This window comes from Nycticebus coucang, chromosome 7, assembly GCF_027406575.1.
Source record: "Nycticebus coucang isolate mNycCou1 chromosome 7, mNycCou1.pri, whole genome shotgun sequence".
NCBI classification, from domain to species: Eukaryota; Metazoa; Chordata; class Mammalia; order Primates; family Lorisidae; genus Nycticebus; species Nycticebus coucang.
The window spans coordinates 112,032,085-112,055,458 of NC_069786.1; the positions used below are offsets into that span (position 1 = coordinate 112,032,085).

General features: G+C 43.3%; 1 protein-coding gene and 2 pseudogenes across 2 annotated transcripts in view; 1 reads left to right on the forward strand and 2 right to left on the reverse strand.

The window, feature by feature from the left end:
* Positions 1–10,516, reverse strand: part of BARD1 (BRCA1 associated RING domain 1) — a 106,338-nt gene extending 95,822 nt beyond the window's left edge. For both annotated transcript variants that reach the window (XM_053598116.1, XM_053598115.1), the window contains exon 1: positions 10,206–10,516. In XM_053598116.1, the coding sequence (XP_053454091.1) occupies positions 10,206–10,348 (143 nt within the window). In that variant the 5' untranslated portion in view covers positions 10,349–10,516. The remainder of the gene's footprint in view (positions 1–10,205) is intronic.
* On the forward strand, positions 7,226–7,650 carry LOC128590416 (60S ribosomal protein L27a-like; annotated as a pseudogene).
* Positions 10,479–23,374, reverse strand: part of LOC128589774 (40S ribosomal protein SA-like) — a 38,521-nt pseudogene continuing 25,625 nt past the window's right edge.

Below are 23,374 nucleotides of genomic sequence, written 5' to 3' on the forward strand. Positions count from 1 at the left end.
CACTATCAATTCACTAACAACATAAAAATCATAATCAAATATAAAAATATAAAAATACAAAATGTGAACAAAGCAGTTTTACAAAGAAAGAAGGTTTAAACATAGATAAAGAGAAGTAAAAGAGTAACTGCTGATAAGCAGCAGTCCTTTGTTCCCCCTTACGGGCAGAAACATTGTCTAAGAAAAGACAGTTGACTACTCCCATCTACAAAACTCGATAAGAACTTTGTAAGCATCAGCAAGTCATAAAAATATCTTTTGTAGTTTGTAAGACATTGTCAAAAATGTATAAATACCATGCCTAAAAATCAGTAAAGTACAACTGCTTTCTTCACCATCCTTGGTGTGTGGCAGTTTGTCATTTTCCTGCGTCGCCCTTTCAATCAACCTGAGCCGTTCTCACCCTGAAAGCCCTCGGACTGAGACTCATTCGACTGGCGGTCCGCGGCAACCGAGGGTGGCAGGTTCAAACCTGGCCCTGGCTGAACTACAACCAAAAAAAAAAAAAATAGCTAGGCGTTGTGGCGGGTGCCTGTAGTCCCAGCTACTTGGGAGGCTGAGGCAAGAGAATCGCTTAAGCCCAGGAGTTGGAGGTTGCTGTGAGCTGTGTGATACCATGGCACTCTACCGAGGGCCATAAAGTGTCTCTACAAAAAAAAAAAAAAAGTGGCTCATGGGCGGCGCCTGTGGCTCAGTGAGGTTGCTGTGAGCTGTGATGCCACAGGACTCTACTGAGGGCAGAAAAAAAAAATCTGGTACAGGCTTGGCGTTCATAGCACAGTGGTTAGGGCGCCAGCCACATACACTGAAGTTGGTGGGTTCGAACCCAGCCTGGGCCAACTAAAAAACAATGACAACTGCAACAAAAAATAGACAGGCGTTGTGGGGGGCGCCTGTAGTCCCAGCTACTTGGGAGGCTGAGGCAAGAGAATCGCTCTAGCCCAAGAGTTTGAGGTTGCTGTGAGTTGTGATGCCACAGCACTCTACCAAAGGCGACATAGTAAAACTCTGTCTCAAAAAATATATATATATATACCTGGTACAGACGGTCCATAACGTAATGGTTGGTTACGTAAATGGTTACGTGAATGGATGGTTCTAGTAAACAATTTTTTTTTTTTTTTTTTTTTTTGCAGTCTTGGCCGGGGCTGGGTTTGAACCCATCACCTCCGGCATATGGGGCCAGCACCCCACTCCCTTGAGCCACAGGCACTGCCCTACTAAACAATTTTTTAACAAGTGATAATACGTTTTAGAGAAACCATACCTCCCATTTTGACCTCTGCCCAGGCTGGAAACCTGCTGTATGATACCGGACAACAGTAGCAAGACATCCTGTTTTTCATTTTCAGTATAGTATTGAATAAATCACATGAGATATTCAACACTTTCATTATGCAACTGGCTTTCTGGTATATGATTTGGCCCAACTGTAAGCTAATGTAAGTGTTCTGAGCACATTTAAGGTAGGATGGGCTATGCTAAGATGATCAGTATGTTAGTACATGGATCAAACTCATTTTCAACTTAACAATATTTAAACTTATGATGGGTACGAGGGGGTAACTCCATCGTAAATCAAGAGTGTCTGTATTTTAACTGCCTGATTGTCTGTTTTTCTTATCTCCGGACTGTAGCTCTATAGACAAAAGATATGAATTTCCTTTTTTTTTCTGTGCTCCCCAACCCACCATTACCAGCATAGCACAGTGCTATATGAACGGTGGGATTTCAAGAAATCCTTAATGAATGAAGCAAATGAAGGACTATATACAAAAATGTATTTTCATTAATAATTCCATTTTACCCTAACCCTCTTTTCTGTTTGATATACATATATAAGAAAGAAAAAAATCCACATGAATAAGAAAAGACATTTGCATAGTAACAGGATTTCTGTAACTTGAAGACTTAGTTCTCCCCACATCATCCCTCTGCAACTTGATAGAGTTGATTTGAAAGACTGAAACTTTCTATGTAAAGAAAGAAAGGAAAGCAAATTCAGCTGCGATTACGATACTGAGGCAGATGCATTTCTTAACTGAATGGCTCTCCTAAGCTTCCATGAGATACCAATGGCTATGTAATACGGACCAGCTCCCACGGTGCTCCAACAAAGTACTAAGTTGTGGACCAACATGTTTCATGTCAAAAGTATGGGCTTTCCAAGCCAAGTAAACAACCTGCTGTGTTTATCTTTAGGAGAATATATAAACTAACTGTTTAACAAAAATGTTATAAGGATAATGACATAGAAGCATCTTATTTTGTATAGTTATTATGTATGTCAGAGGCAAGTAAATCACAAGGGAAAAGTAAAAAGTTATGTCTGTTCAGAGTCAAAAGGTGTTGAATGAATGAGTCAAATAATCCAGAAGTCAAATGGGCAATACAGCAGTCTAGCAATGACTAATTATAACAGGATCTACAGGAGACAGAGAAGTCACAGAGAATATCATGTGCGCCCAGTGAAACAGGGTCTGCTATTTCCTTTCCTCCAAAGAAAAATATCTAAGTAAACAGTGCTCTTCCTCTGACCTCAAACCTTCCTCTTTCACCTGAAATTCAAATGTTGAGGTTCAAGGTTCAAACCTCAGCATTCCTCTTCATACTCTTCCCTACTGACCTGCAGAATACCCTAAATTACCACCTATCTGTAGATGACTCTCAGATTTGTATTCCTGTCCCATCTGTTCTCCTCTGAGCCCAGACTTGGGTACCAGTAACTTCACTTGTAAAGACATCCACTCTGGGGCGGCGCCTGTGGCTCAAGGGGTAGGGCGCCGGTCCCATATGCCGGAGGTGGTGGGTTCAAACCCAGCCCCGGCCAAAAACAAACAAAAAAAAAATCCACTCTGTTATAGGGAGCAGTATAAAGAGTGCTCAGTGGGTCTGGTAAGCTTCCCCGGCCATCAAAGCCCTAAATACTAATCAATCAAAGCCTAATACTAGCTGTGTCCTGGAACCATGCATGTTGTAGTTCTAGCTCTAAAGCCCAAAGCCAAGACCTGTACCTTTTACCCTGCCCTGAGACCTCAGTCACTGTTCACTATATTCAATTAACCTCAGAATCCCACGGAGAATACTGGGCAATTCAGGTAAATTAACTAGGTCCTGCTGGTATTACCACCTCCAAAGGCCCTTCAAATGTGATCCTATCTTAACCTAAATTCTTTCCTACATTAATTTAACCTTTAACACTGAGAAACTGTATCTGACACCATGACTACAAATGTGAACCTGTCTTTACTAAACGTGTGGCATGACTGAAGGAGACAGACACCAATCAAATCCCACAAATAAATAAATTCTAATTTGTAGGACACAATGCAAACAGAATACCAACAAGCTGTGAGGCCTTCTGTACGTATGTTACACTTCAAAAGAAAGTTTTAAATAATTTTTCACATTCAGTGGGCACCATTATGAAATCTGAAAACCAGAAGGACCCTTAAAAACCAACTAGCCCATCTTCTTCACGTCAGAAATGAAGACCCCAGAGTCCCAGGAAAGCTATACCAGTTGCTTGCCTTAGGAAATTAACTTTGTGAACCAACTGGATGTTGCTATTGGTTTGATTGAACCCTGTCTTAATATCACGCCCCATTTATTCAACAATTCTTTTTAGCATACTGTTTTTTTTTTTTTTTGTAGAGACAGAGTCTCACTTTATGGCCCTCGGGTAGAGTGCCGTGGCCTCACACAGCTCACAGCAACCTCCAACTCCTAGGCTTAGACGATTCTCCTGCCTCAGCCTCCCGAGTAGCTGGGACTACAGGCGCCCACCACAACGCCCGGCTATTTTTTGGTTGCAGTTTGGCCGGGGCCGGGTTTGAACCCACCACCCTCGGTATATGGGGCCGGCGCCTTACTGACTGAGCCACAGGTGCCACCCTTAGCATACTGTTATTTGCTCATAGTCCCCCACCTAGCTTTGTTTATAAAAATCTATCCATACCTTGAAGCCCAGTTTAAGAACCTATGAAGCTCTCCTGTGCCACTCTACTTGACATCCCCTTGGCCTGCACCATAATTTACCCTGAAATGTATCTTTTACCCCTTGTAATTACACGTGCACTCCTTAAGGATGGACAGCGCATCCCCTCATCTGTTATCACAGTGCCTCAGGGACTTCTTGTTGTTCCCAGGAATAACCAGCACCAGAACAAACGAAAAGGCACAATCATCCCATTTAAGGATCACTGGCCTTTAAGAATGCCTCTGAATAGTCAGAACTCATGAAGAAGGGCAAAAGCTGAATGCTGGAATCAGGAAATCAGTACTTTATTTTACAAACATTCATATAGCACTGAGCACATAACAGGCACTGCTCTAAGTATCTTACAAATATCTACTCATTTAATCCCCCCTGAAGGGTGGAAAGGACAGCTAACTCATTTTGCAGATGAAGAAAAGGAAGCATAAAAGATGAAGCAACGACCAAAATCACTGAACAGGGATATGAAGCCAGAGATGGCCTCCGGAATCCATGCTCTTAACTAAGCGATACAAGCAATACTCTCCAAAATATGAAAGAATACTAAACTAATCTTGATCACCTTTTAAATGACAAGAAATAATTCAGGGGAAGGGGATATCACTCATCCTAAAAGTTACAAAGTTTTTAAACTTTTTACTAAAAGTTGGTTAAAAAGACCCAGTGTGGGGTGGGCAGTGCCTGTAGCTCAGTCAGCAGGGCCCCGGCCACATACACCACCAAGGGTGGTAGGCTTAAGCCCAGGAGTTTGAGTTTGCTGTGAGTTGTGACGCCATGACACTCTATCCAGGGCGACAAGGTTGAGACTCTGTCTCAAAAAAAAAAACAAAACAAAACCCAAGTTACAATTGTTATAGTTGCCTGGGCGCCTATGGCTCAGTCAGTAAGGCACTGGCCCCATATACCGAGGGTGGCGGGTTCAAACCCTGCCCCGGCTGAACTGCAATCAAAAAACAGCCAGGTGTTGTGGCAGGCGCCTGTAGCCCCAGCTGCTCGGGAGGCTGAGGCAAGAGAATCGCTTAAGCCCAGGAGTTGGAGGTTGCTGTGAGCTGTGTGAGGCCACGGCACTCTACCAAGGGCCATAAAGTGAGACTCTGTCTCTACCAAAAAAAAAAAAAAAAAAAATTGTTAAATTGCCAAACTCCACCCCCAAAACATGCCAAGAGATACCTAATTATTTTAATTCACAAAACAGTGTCAAATGACACCTAGAGCTCTTACACTGCAGCTATTGTTCTTTCCTGCATCCTTGAGGAACACGTTATTATTGTGCTTTCCGCCAGCCTCTCAAATGATACAGTCTTCCTATCCCCTGTGTCCAAATCTTTAAATTGTGAGGCTTGGCTCTAACACAAATGTCACATCTGACTTGATGAACACTTTGATCAGCTTCACCTTGAAGCTGTAGTTATATTAAAGGTCAAGAAGGGCAGCCCTGCTATGTAGCCAGTCCACCCTCACCAGCAAGTAAGGAGCTGCAAAACAGATCCAATGTGCTACACAAGACAGATGACAGCTGGGAACATGAGAGAGATGACAGTTGCAAGCTGAATGTGAGGGTAATCAGGGTAATCACTAGCCCACTGGGTATAACTTTGAAACTCTATAAAAGGATATACTGACACGATTTCAAATAACATGACACTGCTTTGAAAGATGGGTAGCAAAAATAAGCAGCAGACCATCCTGAGTTGCTCCATTCCAGCAATGATGGCGGGCAGCTACAAGGGCAGAGGGGGAAAGAATATTTTCTCCCCTTGAGTAAAGTGCAGCTGACCATGCTTCATTCACTAGACAGTACTGACGCGGAGAACTGAAAGAGGAAAGCATTTGTAAACCTTAGAATCCACATAATATAAAATTTTATACAGAAAAGGATTTTTAAACTTAAGACATTTTACCTTTTAAAACAGAGTTTGGCAAACTATTGCCTATGAGCCAAATCAAGCCAGCAGCAGTATAGCCCTTGAGCAAAGAATGACTTTTAGACTTTTAAAGGAGGTAAAAAAGGCTCGGCACCTGTAGCAGTGATTATGGCACTGGCCACATGCACCGAGGCTGGTGGGTTCGAACCCAGCCTGAGCCAGCTAAATAATAATGACAACAGCAACAACAAATAGCTGGGCGTTGTGGCAGGCACCTGTAGTCCCAGCTATCCGGGAGGCTAAGGCAAGAGAATCACTTAAGCCCAAGAGTTTGAGGTTGCTGTGAGCTGTGACGTCACTGGACTCTACAGAGGGACAACATAGTGAAACTCAGATTCATAAAACTATTTACTATTGGATCCTTGGCAGAAAAAATATACAAAGCCCTATGTGAAAAATATGCATTCTAAGAAAGAATTAAAATTTAGTTCATTCATCAGCAGTTCATATGCTAATTTAAAAAAAACTATCAATGGCATTCAATATTATCTAGCCAAATGGAAAAGCCATATTATAATAAAAACCTGGGGCCAGGCACGGTGGCTCACGCCTGTAATCCTAGCACTCTGGGAGGCCAAGGGGGTGGATAGCTTGAGCTCACGAGTTCAAGACCAGCCTGAGCAAAAGCAAGACCCTGTCTCTACTAAAAATAGAAAAACTGAGGCAAGAAGATCACTTGAGCCCAAGAGTTGGAGGTTGATGTGAGCTATGACACCACAGCACTCTACCCAGGGCAACAGCTTCAAATTCTGTTTCAAAAAAAAAAAAAAAATGGACCTAGTTTTAGTCCTTCAGCTCTTACTGCCCACTCATTTCAGTAAGAAAGTGGAAAAATATTTGGTTGGAGGTAAAAAGTAAAACTGGCTTTGTTAGATTTCAGAACAACTTAACAGATTATCTATTTTGTCTTTTCTAAATCATTTAGCAGGCAGGGACCACATTCTTTTGTATTTTCATGACACCTGTTATTTACCATTTATTCCATGACAACCACCATATTCAACTTTTTCTTTTTTTTGTAGAGACAGAGTCTCACTTTATGGCCCTCGATAGAGTGCTGTGGCCTCACACAGCTCACAGTAACCTCCAACTCCTGGGCTTAAGCGATTCTCTTGCCTCAGCCTCCCGAGCAGCTGGGACTACAGGCGCCCGCCACAACGCCCGGCTATTTTTTAGTTGCAGTTTGGGCCGGGCCAGGTTTGAACCCGTCACCCTATATTCAACTCTTTACATGTATAATTTCATTTAGTTTTTTCCATCCTATATAAATTCCTTAGGAGTCTCTTTCCTCTCCGCCACTGCCATGCCATCCAGAAAGAGGACACGGAAGCTTCGGGACCAGGGGAGCCATGCAAGCCATGCCTACGGCCCTCTCGGCAAGTACCAGAAGCACCAGGAGGCTCGGGTGATGCTGGTGGCACCCATTCCCACACTGTCAACTTCAACAAATATCACCCAGGTTACTTCAGGAAAGTTGGTTGGAGGCATTACCACTTAAAGAGGAACCGGAGATACTGCTCAACTGTCAACCTTGATAAATTGTGGACACTGGCCAGTGAGTGGACATGGGCAAATACTGCCAGAAAGAAGAGTGGAGTTGCTCCCATCATTGATGTATGATCGGGCTGCTATAAAGTTCTGGGGGAGGGAAAACTCCCAAAGCAGCCAGTCATTGTGAAGGCCAGAAAAGCTGAAGAGAAGATTAAGGGTGTTAGAGGGGTTGTGTAAACCACATGGAGGGACATTCATTAAATGCTTTTTCTTTTTTTTTTAGAGATACAGTCTATGTTGCCCTCTGTAGAGTGCTGTAGCATCACAGTTCACAACAACCTCAAACTCTTTTGGACTTAAACAATTCTCTTGCCTCAGCCTCCCAAGTAGCTGGTACTACAGGCGCCTGCTACAACACGGGACTATTTTTTCTTTTTTTAGTTGTCATTGTTGTTTGACAGGCCCAGGCTGGGCTCGAACCCACCAGCGCTGGTGTATGTGGCGGGTGCCCTAGCCACTGAGCCACAGGCACCGAGCCATCAAATGCTTTTTCCACGTGATCTGAGCATAGGTTCTTTGGTGGCATCTCTGCCTTACCTGTGTATAGGCAGCCCCTTAACAGGTTCTAAGAGTTAAGGGTATGAGGACAGGGGCTCCTGCTGACTCTCCTCACAGTGCATAGTAAAGTGAGAATGATACCTACTGACACTGAGGTATCTATTAAAAGGACCATTGGTGATGCACTCTGAATTTTACAGGGAGTGGGAGAATGTATTCTTAACTGTTCCATGTGGCTCAAAAAGGAACAGTGGCAGGATTGAGGCAGTTCACAATCTGAATTTCAAACATGACAGAATTTCCATGTATGTGGAAAGTGGGCTAGATTCCAGAAAGCAGTTGTCACAGATTTGCCAGCCCCTGTGCATCAGGGTCTAATGTTCAAGGAGGTAATCTTGAAAAGTAAGTTGCTTTGGGCAGTACCTGTGGCTCAAAGGAGTAAGGCACTGGGCCCATATGTCGGAGGTGGCAGGTTCAAACCCAGCCCCAGCCAAAAAAAAAAACTGCAAAAAAAAAAAAAAAAAAAAAAAGAAAGGCCAAGTAAGTTGTTTTTCTAGTCTGAAATGTATCTTGTGGAGAAAACTGGGATATCCTGAATGCTAGAAACCAGTATTGGGTTTGATGACCAATGCTTACTTATAAATAGGATCCTTAAAAGTAAATGGTAAATTGCTACAGTTTTTAGAGCTCTTTCTGAGATTCTGAATGAAAATAACAGAATCTGGGCAAAGAAATAATTAAGATGGTACTTAAATAAATAAATTCCTTCAAGGCTGGGAGGATTTTTGTCTGTTTTGTTCACTAACAAATCCCTAGTACCCAGAGCAGAGTCCAGTACTCTGCAAGTGCTCAATAAATTTATTATTATTAAATCCTTGAGGAGAATGAGTTAATCATTATTATTCGTATGGGGAAAATGAGGCACAAGAGAAGCAGAATGACTTGGGCCACTCAATAGTGTCAAAGCTGGAACCCAAACTCAGCTGGTGACTCCACGATCTAAAAGTCCCATGCTCTCATACAGAAATTTGCCAACCGAATGTCTGACTTTTGTCCAACTAGTAAGGTGTAAACTATAATTGCTTGTTATTGCGGCTGTGCCAGTTTTAAAACTTATTCTCAGCTGACCTGCCTGCTATGGGAAAATGTCTTCATGTACTCATTCTAGCAAAAGTGTCACTTTCACAAAAAGTGCAATGATACCATTTTGTCATGGATGTTAAAAGTTTTTGTAAAATAAAATTAAGCGCAAAACTGTGGCAGTTAAAGTTTTTTTCGTATGTAAATAAAAACTTGCTACGTTACCTATTACTTCGTGTATAAGTGACATAGCAGTAACTAAGATCTGCAAGTTGGAAATCAGAGCAAAAAAAAAGAAAAAAAATTAAAGTCCAAAAAAGAAATATGATTGTAAACAGAAAGAAACCCGCCAAAGTGATCTTGATGCGGAAATACTGAGTTGTGCACACAGCAATTTAAATGCTTCGTGAAAAGTCAGACAAGCCTTTCTTGGGTTTTAAAAACCTTACTGGTTTCTATACTAGAAAAACTACAAGAAAAGCAGCAAATACCACTCATGAAAGTGTTTTGGACGGAATGAAAACCCTGAGAGAACCCCACAGTGTAACGGCGTGAAGAAAAATAAACAAAAAATGATCATAAACAGCATCTCTTAAAAGCCGAGACCCGAGGAAATGAGAAATTGAATGAGGAATACAACCGCGGTGCCCATCACACTGGCATCTTCAATCCACTCCTATTAAGGGTCCCAAACACTCCACCCCACCCCTAAAAAGCTGCTACCAGGAAAATGTCAAAAAAGCCAGCTCTGCCGAGAGTGCCGGCGGCTGCTTAGAGGGCGTCTGGGGCGGCCCCGCAGCTGGGGTTCCGGGATCCGAGAGCTGAGGCCTCGGCCTCACCCAGCCCAACCATTCACACTTGGAGGCGGGGCCAGGGTGCGCGTTTTAGCCACACCTCCAAACGCTTCTTTAGCCCGCTCAAGTTCAAAAACTGCCGTTTTAGTTGGATTTGGTGCAAAGGAAAACTGGAAAGCCGACCAGAAAGAATGCGAGTTGAGAACAGGGAAGGGATCCCCAGGAAGGTACCAACCCTGCACGCCGGCCCGACTGCCGGGTGGCAATGGAAGTAGGAAACGGGAGGTCAGAAAAGATCCCCCGGCCCCCGAGACCCCTGCCCTGGTCCCCGCAGCAACCCCCTGGAGGCTCCATCTTTACCAACGCGAGCACCGCAGCAGCTTCTCCAGACGGCAGAGGGCGGCGCGGCTGTGGGCCCAGGCCCCGCGAGCCTCAGGCTCCATGGCGGGCTCCGAACGCGGCTGGTTCCCCGAACGGACCCTCGGCTGCCGGTTCCCCGGCATCACCCCGCCTTCGCGGGAAAGACTCCTAACAAAGCCGGAGGCCGGGAGGACTTGGACCACGCGGGCCACGCCGCAGTCCAGCGGAATCGACCCCAACCCTGTGGTCCCCCCGTCTCTACTAGCCGGACGCCTAGGGGGCGGAGCGCGCGGGACGCCGCGGGGCGGCACAAAAGCGCTCAGAGTTTCGGCGCTCGGGACCCAGGGGCGGGGCGTAGGGCCTGCGGGCGGGATGGGGGGCTGACACTCTCCAAAGTCTCGGCGCGTGGTTCGCAGGGGCGGGGTCTAGGGGCGGGGCCGGGACATGAAACTTACAAAGTCGCTGGGCCGGGGGCGGGGCCGCCGTGGCGCGCGGGTTCCTGGCGGGAAAGGGACGGAGACGGGAAACGCGCGGGGCTGCCCGGAGGGATAACGCCTAGAACCACCCCAGAGTTCCAGCTTTCCCGGAGAGTGGGTTCTAGGGACCCTCGGGCGAACTTAACAACCGTTGGAAAAACCACAAGCCGAGAAACCACTAATGGAAGGTTGTTATGAGGAGTGCTGTTTTGACAACCGTTCAACTTGGAAATGCTCAGCCCATGACAGTGAAGATGATACCCTTTATTCCTTTTTATCTTTTCCTCCCCACCACCCTACCTGTCGTGTGTGTTAAGAGCCAAATAAAAATCAAGTTTTCTATTCTACCAATTACAAATAATCTGCTCAAAGACATGTTTTAAAAGTTCTAGTTGACTTTTAAAATATGGCGAATCAAATTTCCAAAAACGTTTTTGTTAGTGTCTACCTTCCTCTTAAGGATCTTTCATTAGGCCGGGCGCGGTGCCTCACACTTGCAATCCCAGCACTCTGGAAGGCCTAGGAGGGTACATTGCCTGAGCTCAGGAGTTCAAAACCAGCCTGAGCAAGAGCGAGATCCCGTGTCTAAAAAATAGCCTGGAGTTGTGGCAACTGCCTGTAGTTCCAGCCACTTGGGAGGCTGAGGCAAATGAATCACTCGAGCCCAAGGGTTTGAGGTTGCTGTCAGCTATGACGCCAGGGCAACAAAGTAAAACTCTATCTGGAAGAAAAAAAAAAAAAAAAGGCTTTTTCATTGATCATTGCATTTTACAAATTACACAAAACTCCTTTATTCCTCCCAGCTCCCCCCATCCATCGCCAAATCCTTGCATTTCTCCTCCATTTTATCTCAAATCTACCTGCTTCTCTCAGACTACTTCACAACGCCCCAGTCGCCTCTTCCTCACCTTCCTAGCTGGTGTACAAGTATCCTCTCCAGTCCATGAGGCTATCCTGCGGCCACCTCAACTTTTTGCAAATACAAAACTTATCTTAAAAATGTTTAAAGGGACTCATTACCCATAGCTCAGAGTTAGGGCGCTGCATATGCACCAGGGCTTGAACCCAGCCTCAGCCAGCCAGACAATGTAAACTACAAAACAACAACAACAAAAGCCAGGCGTTGTGGCTGGCGCCTGTAGCCCCAGCTACTTGGGAGGCTGAGACAAGAGAATTGCTTGAGCCCATGAATTTCAGGTTGCCATGACACTCTACCCAGGGCGATATAGTAAAACTCTTGTCTCAATAATAATAATAATAATAAAACCCTTAAAGGTATTTCACTGCTGGGCCCTACACCGGCCTTTTCTGAAAACATTTCCCAGCCATCACTGTCCCATCCCCACAGGCTTCACAGCTGGTCTTCACAAGAACCTGTACCTTGCTACCTCAAGACTTTTGGATCTTGAAATTGTCCTCTTCCCCATTCCTTATTGGGATCTGGGCTCAATATCACACGTTCAAAGGTTTTCCTGACCCCTGGACTAGATTCTCTCAGGTGTTCCATAGCACCAGTTTGTGTATATATAGACATACGTTAGTATGTGTGTTTCCCTTCTGGTCTAAAAAATCAAAAAAATCCAGAGACCGGCTGCATCTGACATGTTCCCCATTTATGCCATGTGGCATGTGCAGTGTTTGGCTCCAGTAGGTGCTCAATATTTGTCAAATCATTGGACTACCTGTAAGCCAGGCCCTGTGTAAGCACTTCCCCATTTTTTTTTTTTTTTTTTTTGAGACAGAGTCAACTTTGTCACCTTTGGTATAGTGTCATAGCATCATAGCTCACAGCAATCTCAAACTGGGCTGAAGTGATTCTCTTGCTTCAGCCTCTCCCAAGTAGCTGGGACTACAGGTGCCCAACACAACACTGGCTATTTTTAGAGATGAGGTCTTGCTCTGGCTCAGGCTGGTCTCAAACCTGTGAGCTCAGGCAATCCACCCAACTCGGCCTCCCAAGTGCTGGGATTATAGGCGTCAAGTGCACCCCACCAGCTTCCCTGTGTTATTTATATACCTGCCTTAAGTCTCATAGAAACCCTATGAAATTAGCCGGGCATTGTGGCAGGCGCCTGTATTCCCAGCTACTTGGGAGGCTGAGGCAGGAGAATCGCTTAAGCCCAGGAGTTGGAGGTTGCTGTGAGCTGTGTGAGGCCATGGCACTCTACCCAGGGCCATAAAGTGAGACTCTGTCTCTACAAAAAAAAAAAAAAGAAATCCTATGAAATGGGTTGTAGTGTCTATTATGGACTAAATGTTTGTGTCACTGCCAAATTCATATGTTAAAGCCTTAAGCCAAAATGTGATGGTGGTTTAGAGGTGGGGCCTTTGGGAAATAATTAGGTTTAGATGAGATGATGAGGGTCTATCCCCTATGATGGAATTAGTGTCCTTATAAAAAGAGGAAGAGTTCCTCTCTCCCTGCCATGTGGGTTCTTACCAGAAGCCAGTCATGCTGGCGGCCTCATAGACTTCTTGCCTCTAGAACTGTGACAAATACATTTTTGTTGTTTAAAGCCACCCAGACTTTAATATTTTGTATTATAGCAGCTAAGACAGTATTCTTTAAAAGAAGAGGCAGGTGTGGCTCAGCAATCTAAAGTTATTTTCCCAGGGTGTAGGCACAGATAATGAGAGAGAGATTTTTTTTTTTTTTTTTTTTGTAGAGACAGAGTCTCACTTTATGGCCCTCGGTAGAGTGCCGTAGCCTCACACAGCTCACAGCAACCTCCAACTCCTGGGCTTAAGCGATTCTCTTGCCTCAGCCTCCCGAGCAGCTGGGACTACAGGCGCCCGCCATTACGCCCGGCTATTTTTTGGTTGCAGTTTGGCCGGGGCCGGGTTTGAACCCGCCACCCTCGGCATATGGGGCCGGCGCCTTACCGACTGAGCCACAGGCGCCGCCCGAGAGAGAGATTTTTAATCTAAATCTTATTAATTATTAATGATTCAAGTAGATCATGAAGGTTCACGGAGTTTAAGTGACTTGGCCAAAATCAAATGCTTGATTAGTAGAAGCAGAATAAGTAAAAATAAGATCTTATATGGTGTTTTAAGTAGACCTATCAGAGCACATAAACCAATTTCCTTTTTAACTCAGAAGCACTCAAGAGGGCCGCGCCTGTGGCTCAGTGAGCGGGGCGCCGGCCCCATATACCGAGGGTGGCGGGTTCAAACCCGGCCCCGGCCAAACTGCAACAAAAAAAATAGCCGGGCGTTGTGGCGGGCACCTGTAGTCCCAGCTACTCGGGAGGCTGAGGCAGGAGAATCGCCTAGGCCCAGGAGTTGGAGGTTGCTGTGAGCTGTGTGATGCCACGGCACTCTACCAAGGGCGATAAAGTGAAACTCCGTCTCTACAAAAAAAAAAAAAAACAGAAGCACTCAAGAAATTAGTCCTTGATTATTAACCCTGTTAAATCATTGCTTACTCATTGCTGAGCCTCAGAGGAATCAAACCCCAGAAAACAAAATGTTAACACTTAGAGAGTCACTATGTTGTTAATGGGTAAACTGAGCATTTCAAGAGTCAGACAATTCCATTTCTAATCCCATTCCCACTAATAATCGTGTGACTTAAGTTTTAAGTTCTCGGGCGGCGCCTGTGGCTCAGTGGGTAAGGCCCCGGCCCCATATACCGAGGGTGGCAGGTTCAAACCCAGCCCTGGCCAAACTGCAAAATAGCTGGGCGTTGTGGCGGGCACCTGTAGTCCCAGCTACTCGGGAGGCTGAAGCAAGAGAATCGCTTAAGCCCAGGAGTTGGAGGTTGCTGTGAGCTGTGTGAGGCCACGGCACTCTACCCAGGGCCATAAAGTGACACTCTGTCTCTACAAAAAAAAAGTTTTAAGTTCTCTGAGCATTAGTTTCCTTTTCTGAAAAATGGGGATAATATTTATTATAGAGATTTTATATAGAGTTAGAGGATAATTAATTGAGATTAAATATAAAATCACCTACAACATAAGTACTCAATAAATGGCAGCTAATTAAAGATGATTTTATATTGATGTATATAATATGTATAAATATATATGTATTTAGTCTATTGATGCTTTATTTGCCAAAGAATAACACTGAACATATATATCAGGTGCTTTTTAAATTAGGGCACAATTTAACTGTGATGAGAATAAATGAAAATTTGACTTTTTAGCAAAATGCTTTGAGAACCAAACAATTATAATTGGCCTATTCATGTTGTGCTGTAAATGGACTATGACGCAGGTGCAGCGAGTTCCTTCTGCTCTAAGCTTACTCTTTTCTCTCCTCTGCCATTGTCCCATTCCCTCTCTCCAAGAGGGATGTTCACAATGTTCTTGGCAGCTGTTTAATGGTGGCCATAGTAAACTAGTAAAGAAGAAGCAAGGTTACTTCCCCATCTTCAACTTCCCATCCCATTTCCTTCCTTCCAGGCTTTCTCTGCTACAGCTCAAGTTGCTGGTGCTTTGCTGGATTCAGGCAGTTGTCTGCATTCTCCTTTCTTGGTTGTGCTCTTGGACAAAGAATGACTGGACCCACCAAAAGCAAGGCAAGTGTGAAATGAAGTTTATTGGAGAGCAAATAGTTTTTTACAGAGCGAAAGCAAGATATAGGCTCATAAAGCAAGATACGTTCACCACAGACAGCAAATGGACCTCTTGTCTCCACAAAAAGGCTCTGGCCATGAATTTCATACGATCTGGATTGGCCCTCCCTGGGGTTCAGACATCATCACTGAACCACATTGATGGAAGATCAACAACATAATTAGCATTTGGTTACCCTAGATCGCCTTCCAAATCCTACTGTGGCTGGGCTGCCTGACCTGCAGCTGGGTGATTTCCTGCATTCCTTTGCAGATTAGCAGGTGTTCCTTCTCCCAGGTGTGGCAGTTGCTCAGGACAGGATTAAGTTGGGGAGGCAGGTTCGGTGCCCATAGCTCAGTGGTTAGGGTGCCAGCCACATACACAGAGGCCGGCAGGTTTCAACCCGGCCCGGGCCTGCTAAACAACAATGACAACTACAACAAAAAAATAACTGGGCTTTGTGGTTCCTGTAGTCCTGAAGGAAAGTACTACCAAATCCAAAAAGGGGGGGGACCAGATATGTAGCAGCACCCCTCGCCCCCGCCCCCTACCATAAGAATGTGACCTTTTGTAACTGTCCTAGGAAATAGCCCCGAGCTGAAGCAGATAACAGGTAACTGGTTCTGAAAGAAAAAAACTAAGCAAATGTTTAACTGCTGACCTTGTCTTAAGACAGATGAGTAATAAACCAGAGTTCTTCTTATCTGGAAAAGCCCCTATGTCTGCTACCCCTCCCTAAAGCCCCTGCTATGTCTGCTACCCCTCCCTAAAGCCCCTGCTATGTCTGCTGCCCCTCCCTAAAGCCCCTGCTATGTCTGCTACCCCTCCCTAAAGCCCCTGCTATGTCTGCTACCCCTCCCTAAAGCCCCTGCTATGTCTGCTACCCCTCCCTAAAGCCCCTGCTATGTCTGCTGCCCCTCCCTACTTTGTGGTTTTTGCCTTTATAAGCTTGTAAAACCTGCTGTTCAGGGCTTGACTCCTCGGCTCCTAAAAGAGTTGTGAGTCAAGCCCCAGCATGCTGGAATAAAATCCTCTTGCTATTTGCATCAAGCACCGTCTCTTGCGGTTGATTGGGGTCGTCAGAGCTCAGGGCAGAGTGGGGTGTCCTGCCCCAAGTCTTTCAGTCCAAGCTACTCGGGAGGCTAAGGCAAGAGAATACATAAGCCCAAGAGTTTGAGGTTGCTGTGAGCTGTGATACCACAGCTCTCTACCAAGGGGCAACATAGTAAGACTCTGTCTCAAATAATAATAAGTTGGGAGGCACTGAGACAGGGGCCTGCCCTTGTCTTTCTTCCCAAGTGGTTCTTCCTAGAAGAACCAAAGGCCCTAACTATCTACGTAAAACTTTGTTTTTAGTGGAGATGGGAGAATTATTGAACCCACTCCTTCCCCTAACCCTGGATCCTGAATTTCAAGACCCAGTTCTTTTTCTCATGTTCATGTGTGTGTGCAGGTAAAATATGGACAGCCTTTCCAGGATGAGGTATATCACTAATATGTAAAATCTCCGAGTTGTTTCAGAGAGTGAGTTCTGGAGCAAAGTCAGTCTATCAGTGGGGTCTGAATAAAGCCTTAGGTTAGGCCATTAACAATAATCCTCTTCTCACTTCCAGAAAGGGCTATTTCCCTTTCAGAGTTTCCCTGCAAGGACTTTCTGGGTTCCTAAAAGTTTAGGCTCGTTGCTCCATTTCACTCCTAGCCTATCCTCTTCCAAGTGTCCAGTGTAACACTTGGGTCCTAGAGGGATTCTGAGGCCTACCGATTAGCCGCCATAGCCTATTCACCCACCCTCTCTCTCCATGTCCTCCCACCCAACACTTACTCTCTGCAGAGCTGCTATGCTAGCAAGGAGCAGCAGCCTGGGTGTCTTCTGACCTTCAGCCTTGATATAATAATTTGTTGAAAAGTCTAAAAGCTGGTGTTTTTTTTTCTTCTGTGGTATAATGAAGTGTTTTGCAAAGTAGCAAATCTTCCTCATATTCAGTTAGATAAACATATATAACAAGCAAAATGCCCAGACTCTCCTCCCATAGAGTGTGAAGATAACTGACAAATTCTGACCTTTGCAGTAACTCTTCTCTAGCTTTTAATTATGGCATTATGCTGCGAGAGCAACCTCTTCCACTCACTGAAAACATTCTCTTTATCAGATATAAATTTTGTCTGTAAGGACCTCGATGAATTCAGAGTCCCCCCCACTGAAAAAAAAATGCAGTTTGAAAACAATTGATAAGGAATAATCAAATATAGTAATTGATGGAATGGAAAAAAAACACTGCAGCATTTAAGATCCTGGCATCTGTTCTGCACATTTGACCAAGCTTGCCTTTCTGTGTGAAAATGCTGTTAAGTTAAAGTCATATGCTTTGTGTATTTTTTCTGGAATCCAGTGTGGCATAATGAGCAAGTGCACAGAGATCTGGGGGCAAGCAGAGCTGGGTTATAAGCCCGGCCCTGCCGATTCCTAGGCTCACATCCCTGGACTCGTTGTGTAACCTGTCTTGGAACTTGGTGTCATCTTTTGTAAATTTAAGATTGAATGTATACTAGTCTCTTACTCACAGGGTTCTTAGGAGAAAGGAATTACAGCTTGTGAAAATCCCTTCACAATGGACTGTCCTAAACTTCAATGCATAACTTAAAGCTTAACTCACAACGAGGATACAATAGATTTTTCCATTTTTAGGACTGGATTTAGCACTGGTAATTTTCACTAAGCCAGCTACACGCGCTTTAAAATTCTCTTATGAAAGAGTACATAATCTAGGCAAGGAAGAGCCGCTCCTTCTGTGACTATTGGACTAGAGATACTTGCCGATCGTAATCTCCTTTAGTATCATCTCAAAGTATCCACTAGATTCTAACACCATCTTTAGCATATAATAGGACCTGATAATGAAAATCTTTACAGTTTTCATTTAATTAACTTCATGATCTTTTATTTACATTCTTTTTTGCTGCTTTCAGAACAAAACCCTCAGCAATTAAAAAGTCATTTTGTCCTGCATACTATGAAGCAAAGAAAGCATAGAGCCAAAACTAATCAGTACCCACCAGGCATGGATATCATAATGATTAATGTGAACCTCCTCTTGATCAGATCGGATGTGCCTATAGGTATTGATCAGTTATTGGCTACAATGGATTGTACTTAAACTGTTTGATATGCTACAATCTCTTTGACGAACATGTATAGACTCAGTCTCAGTGTCAGGTAGACCTTGGTATTTCGTGAAAAATTACCTAAATCTCTAGAAAGCATCTAATATTTGAAATGTTTTTTGAAAGGATGTTAACTTCATTCCTGTGTTCACGTGACAAATTTCTGTCATGGGCTCAAAAGTAACTAGTCTAAGGCATTTACATTAATATGTCCCTACAGCAGTTGTTTTAAAGGTTTTGGTATCCTGTACTTCTTGATTGTTTATCAAATTCAGTCTGACATAGATATTTCACTGGTCATTGTTTTTTGTTCAATAGACTTAAGAGTTCAGCCTGTTCCACTGCTGTGTATTGCTTACTATTTTTAAGGAGCACCTCAGTAGAAACCCCCTTTTTCTGTACAGTGTAATTACTGAAGCACATAAAGCAGTTATAACAGGAATTTATCACTTTCAGGTAGAAACACTCCCAGCCAAATAAAAGATAGAGTAGGAATGCCAGGCGCAATTTATAACAGGCTCACTGACATTTTCTGTTGAGAAGCTCTACCACTGAATAAGCATCAAGTCATAAATCTCTGTAAACGTGATTAAAGCAAGCAAGTTATTATTTGAGGGGACACTGTAATAAAAGAATGCTGTGATGCAAAGCAGGAAAATTCTGTTGACAAAAATCACCAAAAACAGCTGTCAGTAAAATTTATAAACAGCTTGTTTTAAATTCTGTCAGATTCTAGCAGCTGTTTGTTTGCACATAAAATGTTCATTTAGGAAATGAGTATTGGCTCTAGTTTGGGTTCCATTGTGTTTCAAAATTCTGTAATCAGTTTAATCAAAATTCATGCAATAATTTAAATTTCTTTCAAAGGACAAGTAGGAAGTAACCAATGTATTTAAATATGCCTCGTACACAATTTGTGTTCAATAAATATGGGAATAAACGAATGACTGTATATCATTATCCATAAAAGCAGTGATCAATGACAAAGTGCATTTCAGTTTTAATTTTTTTTCATTCATATGTACAGTGTTGGAAGTTATGTCTTGTTCATATTGGACTCATTTTACTAGGAACAGTAATAACCCCTAATATGCCTTTAGCAATACATTTTAGCATTTAGAAGGCTGACTTAAAATTTAGACACAATTATAAAGTTACTTTCTGTGAGAGATAGTTTAAAGATATTTCTCAATATTTTTGCACAATCCTTTAGTTACTTTTCTTAGTATCTCAAAAGGCAGCTTACATATGTTTTCATCTGTGAAGTAGGGATAATAGAAAGTACCTCATTGCTATTGCATGGATAAGATAAGTGAATGTATCTAGCAAAGTACTTGGAGTATAGTAAGTTCTTTTTTTTTTTTGTAGAGACAGAGTCTCACTTTATGGCCCTCGGTAGAGTGCCATGGCATCCATCACACAGCTCACAGCAACCTCCAATTCCTGGGCTTAAGCCATTCTCTTGCCTCAGCCTCCCGAGCAGCTGGGATTACAGGTGCCCACCACAACACCCGGCTATTTTTCGGTTTGCAGTTCAGCCGGGGCCGGGTTTGAACCCGCCACCCTCGGTATATGGGGCCGGCGCCTTACCGACTGAGCCACAGGTGCCGCCCGTATAGTAAGTTCTTAATAAATGCTAGCACATACTGCTGTACAAAAACACTCTACATCAAGAATAATAAAACGATAAGGTTTTGTTTTTTTGTTTTAAGGTATCAAGAACCACAATGCTCTCATGGATATTCAACAAGACAAGAATCCAGTGTATTTCAACTTTTGTAGGTTTCATTTTTGTTTTTTTGAGACAGAGTCTCACTATGTCACCCGCGGTAGAGTGCTGTGTTGTCACAGCTCACAGCAACCTCAAACTCTCGGGCTTAAGGGATTCTCTTGCCTCAGCCTCCCAAGTAGCTGGGACGACAGGCACCCAACCACAATGCCCAGCTATTTTTTTGTTGCAGTTGTCATTGTTGTTTAGCTGGCTCCAGCTGAGTATTAACCCGCCAGCCTCAGTGCATGTGGCTGGTACCGTAACCACTGTACTACAGGCACCAAGCCTGTTTTTGTTTTTTTGAGAGAATCTCACCCTGTGCAGAGTGCCATGGACTCATAGCTCACAGCAACCTCAAACACTTGGGCTCAAGAGAGTGAGCCCATAGCTGTGACTCAAGTACCTGCCACAACTCCTAGCTAGCTGTTCCATTTTTAGTAGAGATGGGATTCTCGCTCTTGCTCAGGCTGGTCTCAAACTCCTGAGCTCAAGCAAGCGATACACCCATCTCAGCCTCCCAGAGAGCTAAGGTTACAGATGACATTTCAACTTTTAAAAATATCTGTGCCCCCATTCGAAATGTGTGTACCTGCACCATTTTAGGCATTAATGTGGGAGACTAGAGAGTTGAATCAAACCAAAAAATATTACCCTAAAAGTAACTATAATAGTAATTTTCTCTTTATTCTTAAACCAGACAAGCACAATGCCCATCTTTCCTTTCCCTGAATTACTTAAATCACTTAGAAAAATATATTTCATTTATTCAAATTTCTTGAAAAGAATCTATGTAATCCAAATTCATCATATAATTCCAACAATCACCCAGTGGTACAGACACCATTATCATCCCACTTGACCAAAGAGGAAAAGGGACTCCTAGGCATCCAGTGACTTTCTCCAAAACACACAGCATACAAATAGCAGAGCAAGGAAGTCGACCCAGGTCTGCCTGCCCCCACAGCCCAAGCATTTAAGTACCTACATGACCTAGTTTTTGTGTTTTTTTTTTGACTTTTTTTTTTATTGTTAAATCATAGCTGTGTACATTAGTGCAATCAAGGGGTACAATGTGCTGGTTTCAAACCCAATTTTAATTAAGTTCAACTTCAAAGGATGTCATTTAAAGCTAAATCAGTTGAAACACTAGAGTACATACAGATTGTCAGCACAGTTATACACTGTAAATTACAGAAGTTTGTTACATCTCTCAGAGAATTTACTGCCTAGTTACAGACAAGACTATACAAGAAATAATACTAATAATATGAGACATTAAAATTAAGTATTCAGGCCGGTGCCTGTGGCTCAAATGAGTAGGGCGCCTGTCCCATATGCCGGAGGTGGTGGGTTCAAACCCACCCCTGGCCAAAAGCTGCAAAAAAAAAAAAAAAAAGAATCCAGCCCAGAACATTCTTTGGGGCAGTGCCTGTGGCTCAGTGAGTAGGGCGCCGGCCCCATATGCCGAGGGTGGCGGGTTCAAACCCAGCCCCGGCCAAACTGCAACCAAAAAAAAAAAAGAGCTGGGCGTTGTGGCGGGCGCCTGTAGTCCCAGTTGCTTGGGAGGCTGAGGCAAGAGAATCGCTCTAAGCCCAAGAGTTAGAGGTTGCTGTGAGCCGTGTGACGCCAAGGCACTCTACCGAGGGTGGTACAGTGAGACTCTGTCTCTACAAAAAAAAAAAAAAAAAATTAAGTATTCAATTCTGTAGTCCACATATGAGCATTACAAAAGGTCAAGGGAAAGAATACTTAAAATGCTGAATAAAAATTAGCATTATCATGGATAGCTTTGTGAGGGAGATAAAAGTGGGAGTTAGGTCTTGGAAGATAGAGAAGTTTGAAGTAGTAAAAAGGAAGAAAAAGATTATTTCAAATGGGCAAAATCATAGCAACACAGACAAATAATAGAATATCACCACCAGTTTGACTACAACAAAGACACCAGGTTGAAGCATATAAAATTACTGTTTCTGTAGGTCAAAAACGGTCAGAAAACAGCAATTTCATCTGGCTCAACCTAATACCTATTAGATAACAGTGATTGTAGTTAGTACCTAGAGGGATGCAATAAGGAAGTTCTAGAACTTGGGGAGGAATCAGTGAAAAGTCACCTTCTGAGTGGGAAGCTAGCAGGAATCAATAAATATTGGTTGAGATTATTACCTGCTCATTTATGTCACCCGAAGAGAGATTTGGAAATATGATGCTTACATATTCAAAGAAAAGCCCCATTCAAAGCAAAGCAAATAGAGGGAAATTAAAGAACTGAAATGTATTTTTAAAAATTTGCCTTTCTGGCTTGGCGCCCGTATCACAGGGGTTATGGTGCCAGCCACATACATGGAGGTTGGCGGATTCCAACCCAGCCTGGGCCAGCTAAAATAACAATGACAACTGCAACAACAACAACAAAAATGGCCAGGCATTGCGGCGGGCACCTGTAGTCCCAGCTACTTGGGAGGCTGAGGTAACAGAATCGCTTAAGCCCAAGAGTTTGAGCTGTAATGCCACAGCACTCTACTGAGGGCAACAGTGAAATTCTGTCTCAAAAAACAAAAAAACAAACAAACAAACAAAAAAAACCCTTGCCTTTCAGGGCAACTCAAGCCAGAGAATAAACATTAAATTTATATATTAATAACCTGCATTTATATAGCCTTGGCATTCACCAGAGGTACGTAGTAGCTGGCATGTATGAGCTCACAAGAGCCATTTCTTAAATTTTTAGGAATTTACTAGCTGTTTGTTAAACATTACCATTATTTTAAATTATATTATGTGAACGAAGAATTAGAATTAGATGATTTTTCAAAGCAAATGTAATCTTTAAAAATTACTTTCCATATATTTTACTGCATTTTCTTGTTATCTATGCCCTCTGTGTTATTTACCTTTTTTCCTGTACGGTGGAACTACCACAGTTTATGATAACCTGCTCTTACATGTTTCTTACCAACTCCGTGTTCAGGGACATCATCTTGATGCCTTGAAGTCAGCCATGATGAGAGCATTTATACCGTGGAGGTCGACCAGTGCTACAGGTTAGGATTTGATAATATTGTTCTGTTGATTGTTTATACTAGATTTAGACAATGAAAATGTTAATAGAGATTACACTTAAAAATATGCCATGTCTGTAGCTGTTATATTGTGAGTAGGCACAAAAATTGATGATATTATTTTCCACTATTAACTCAG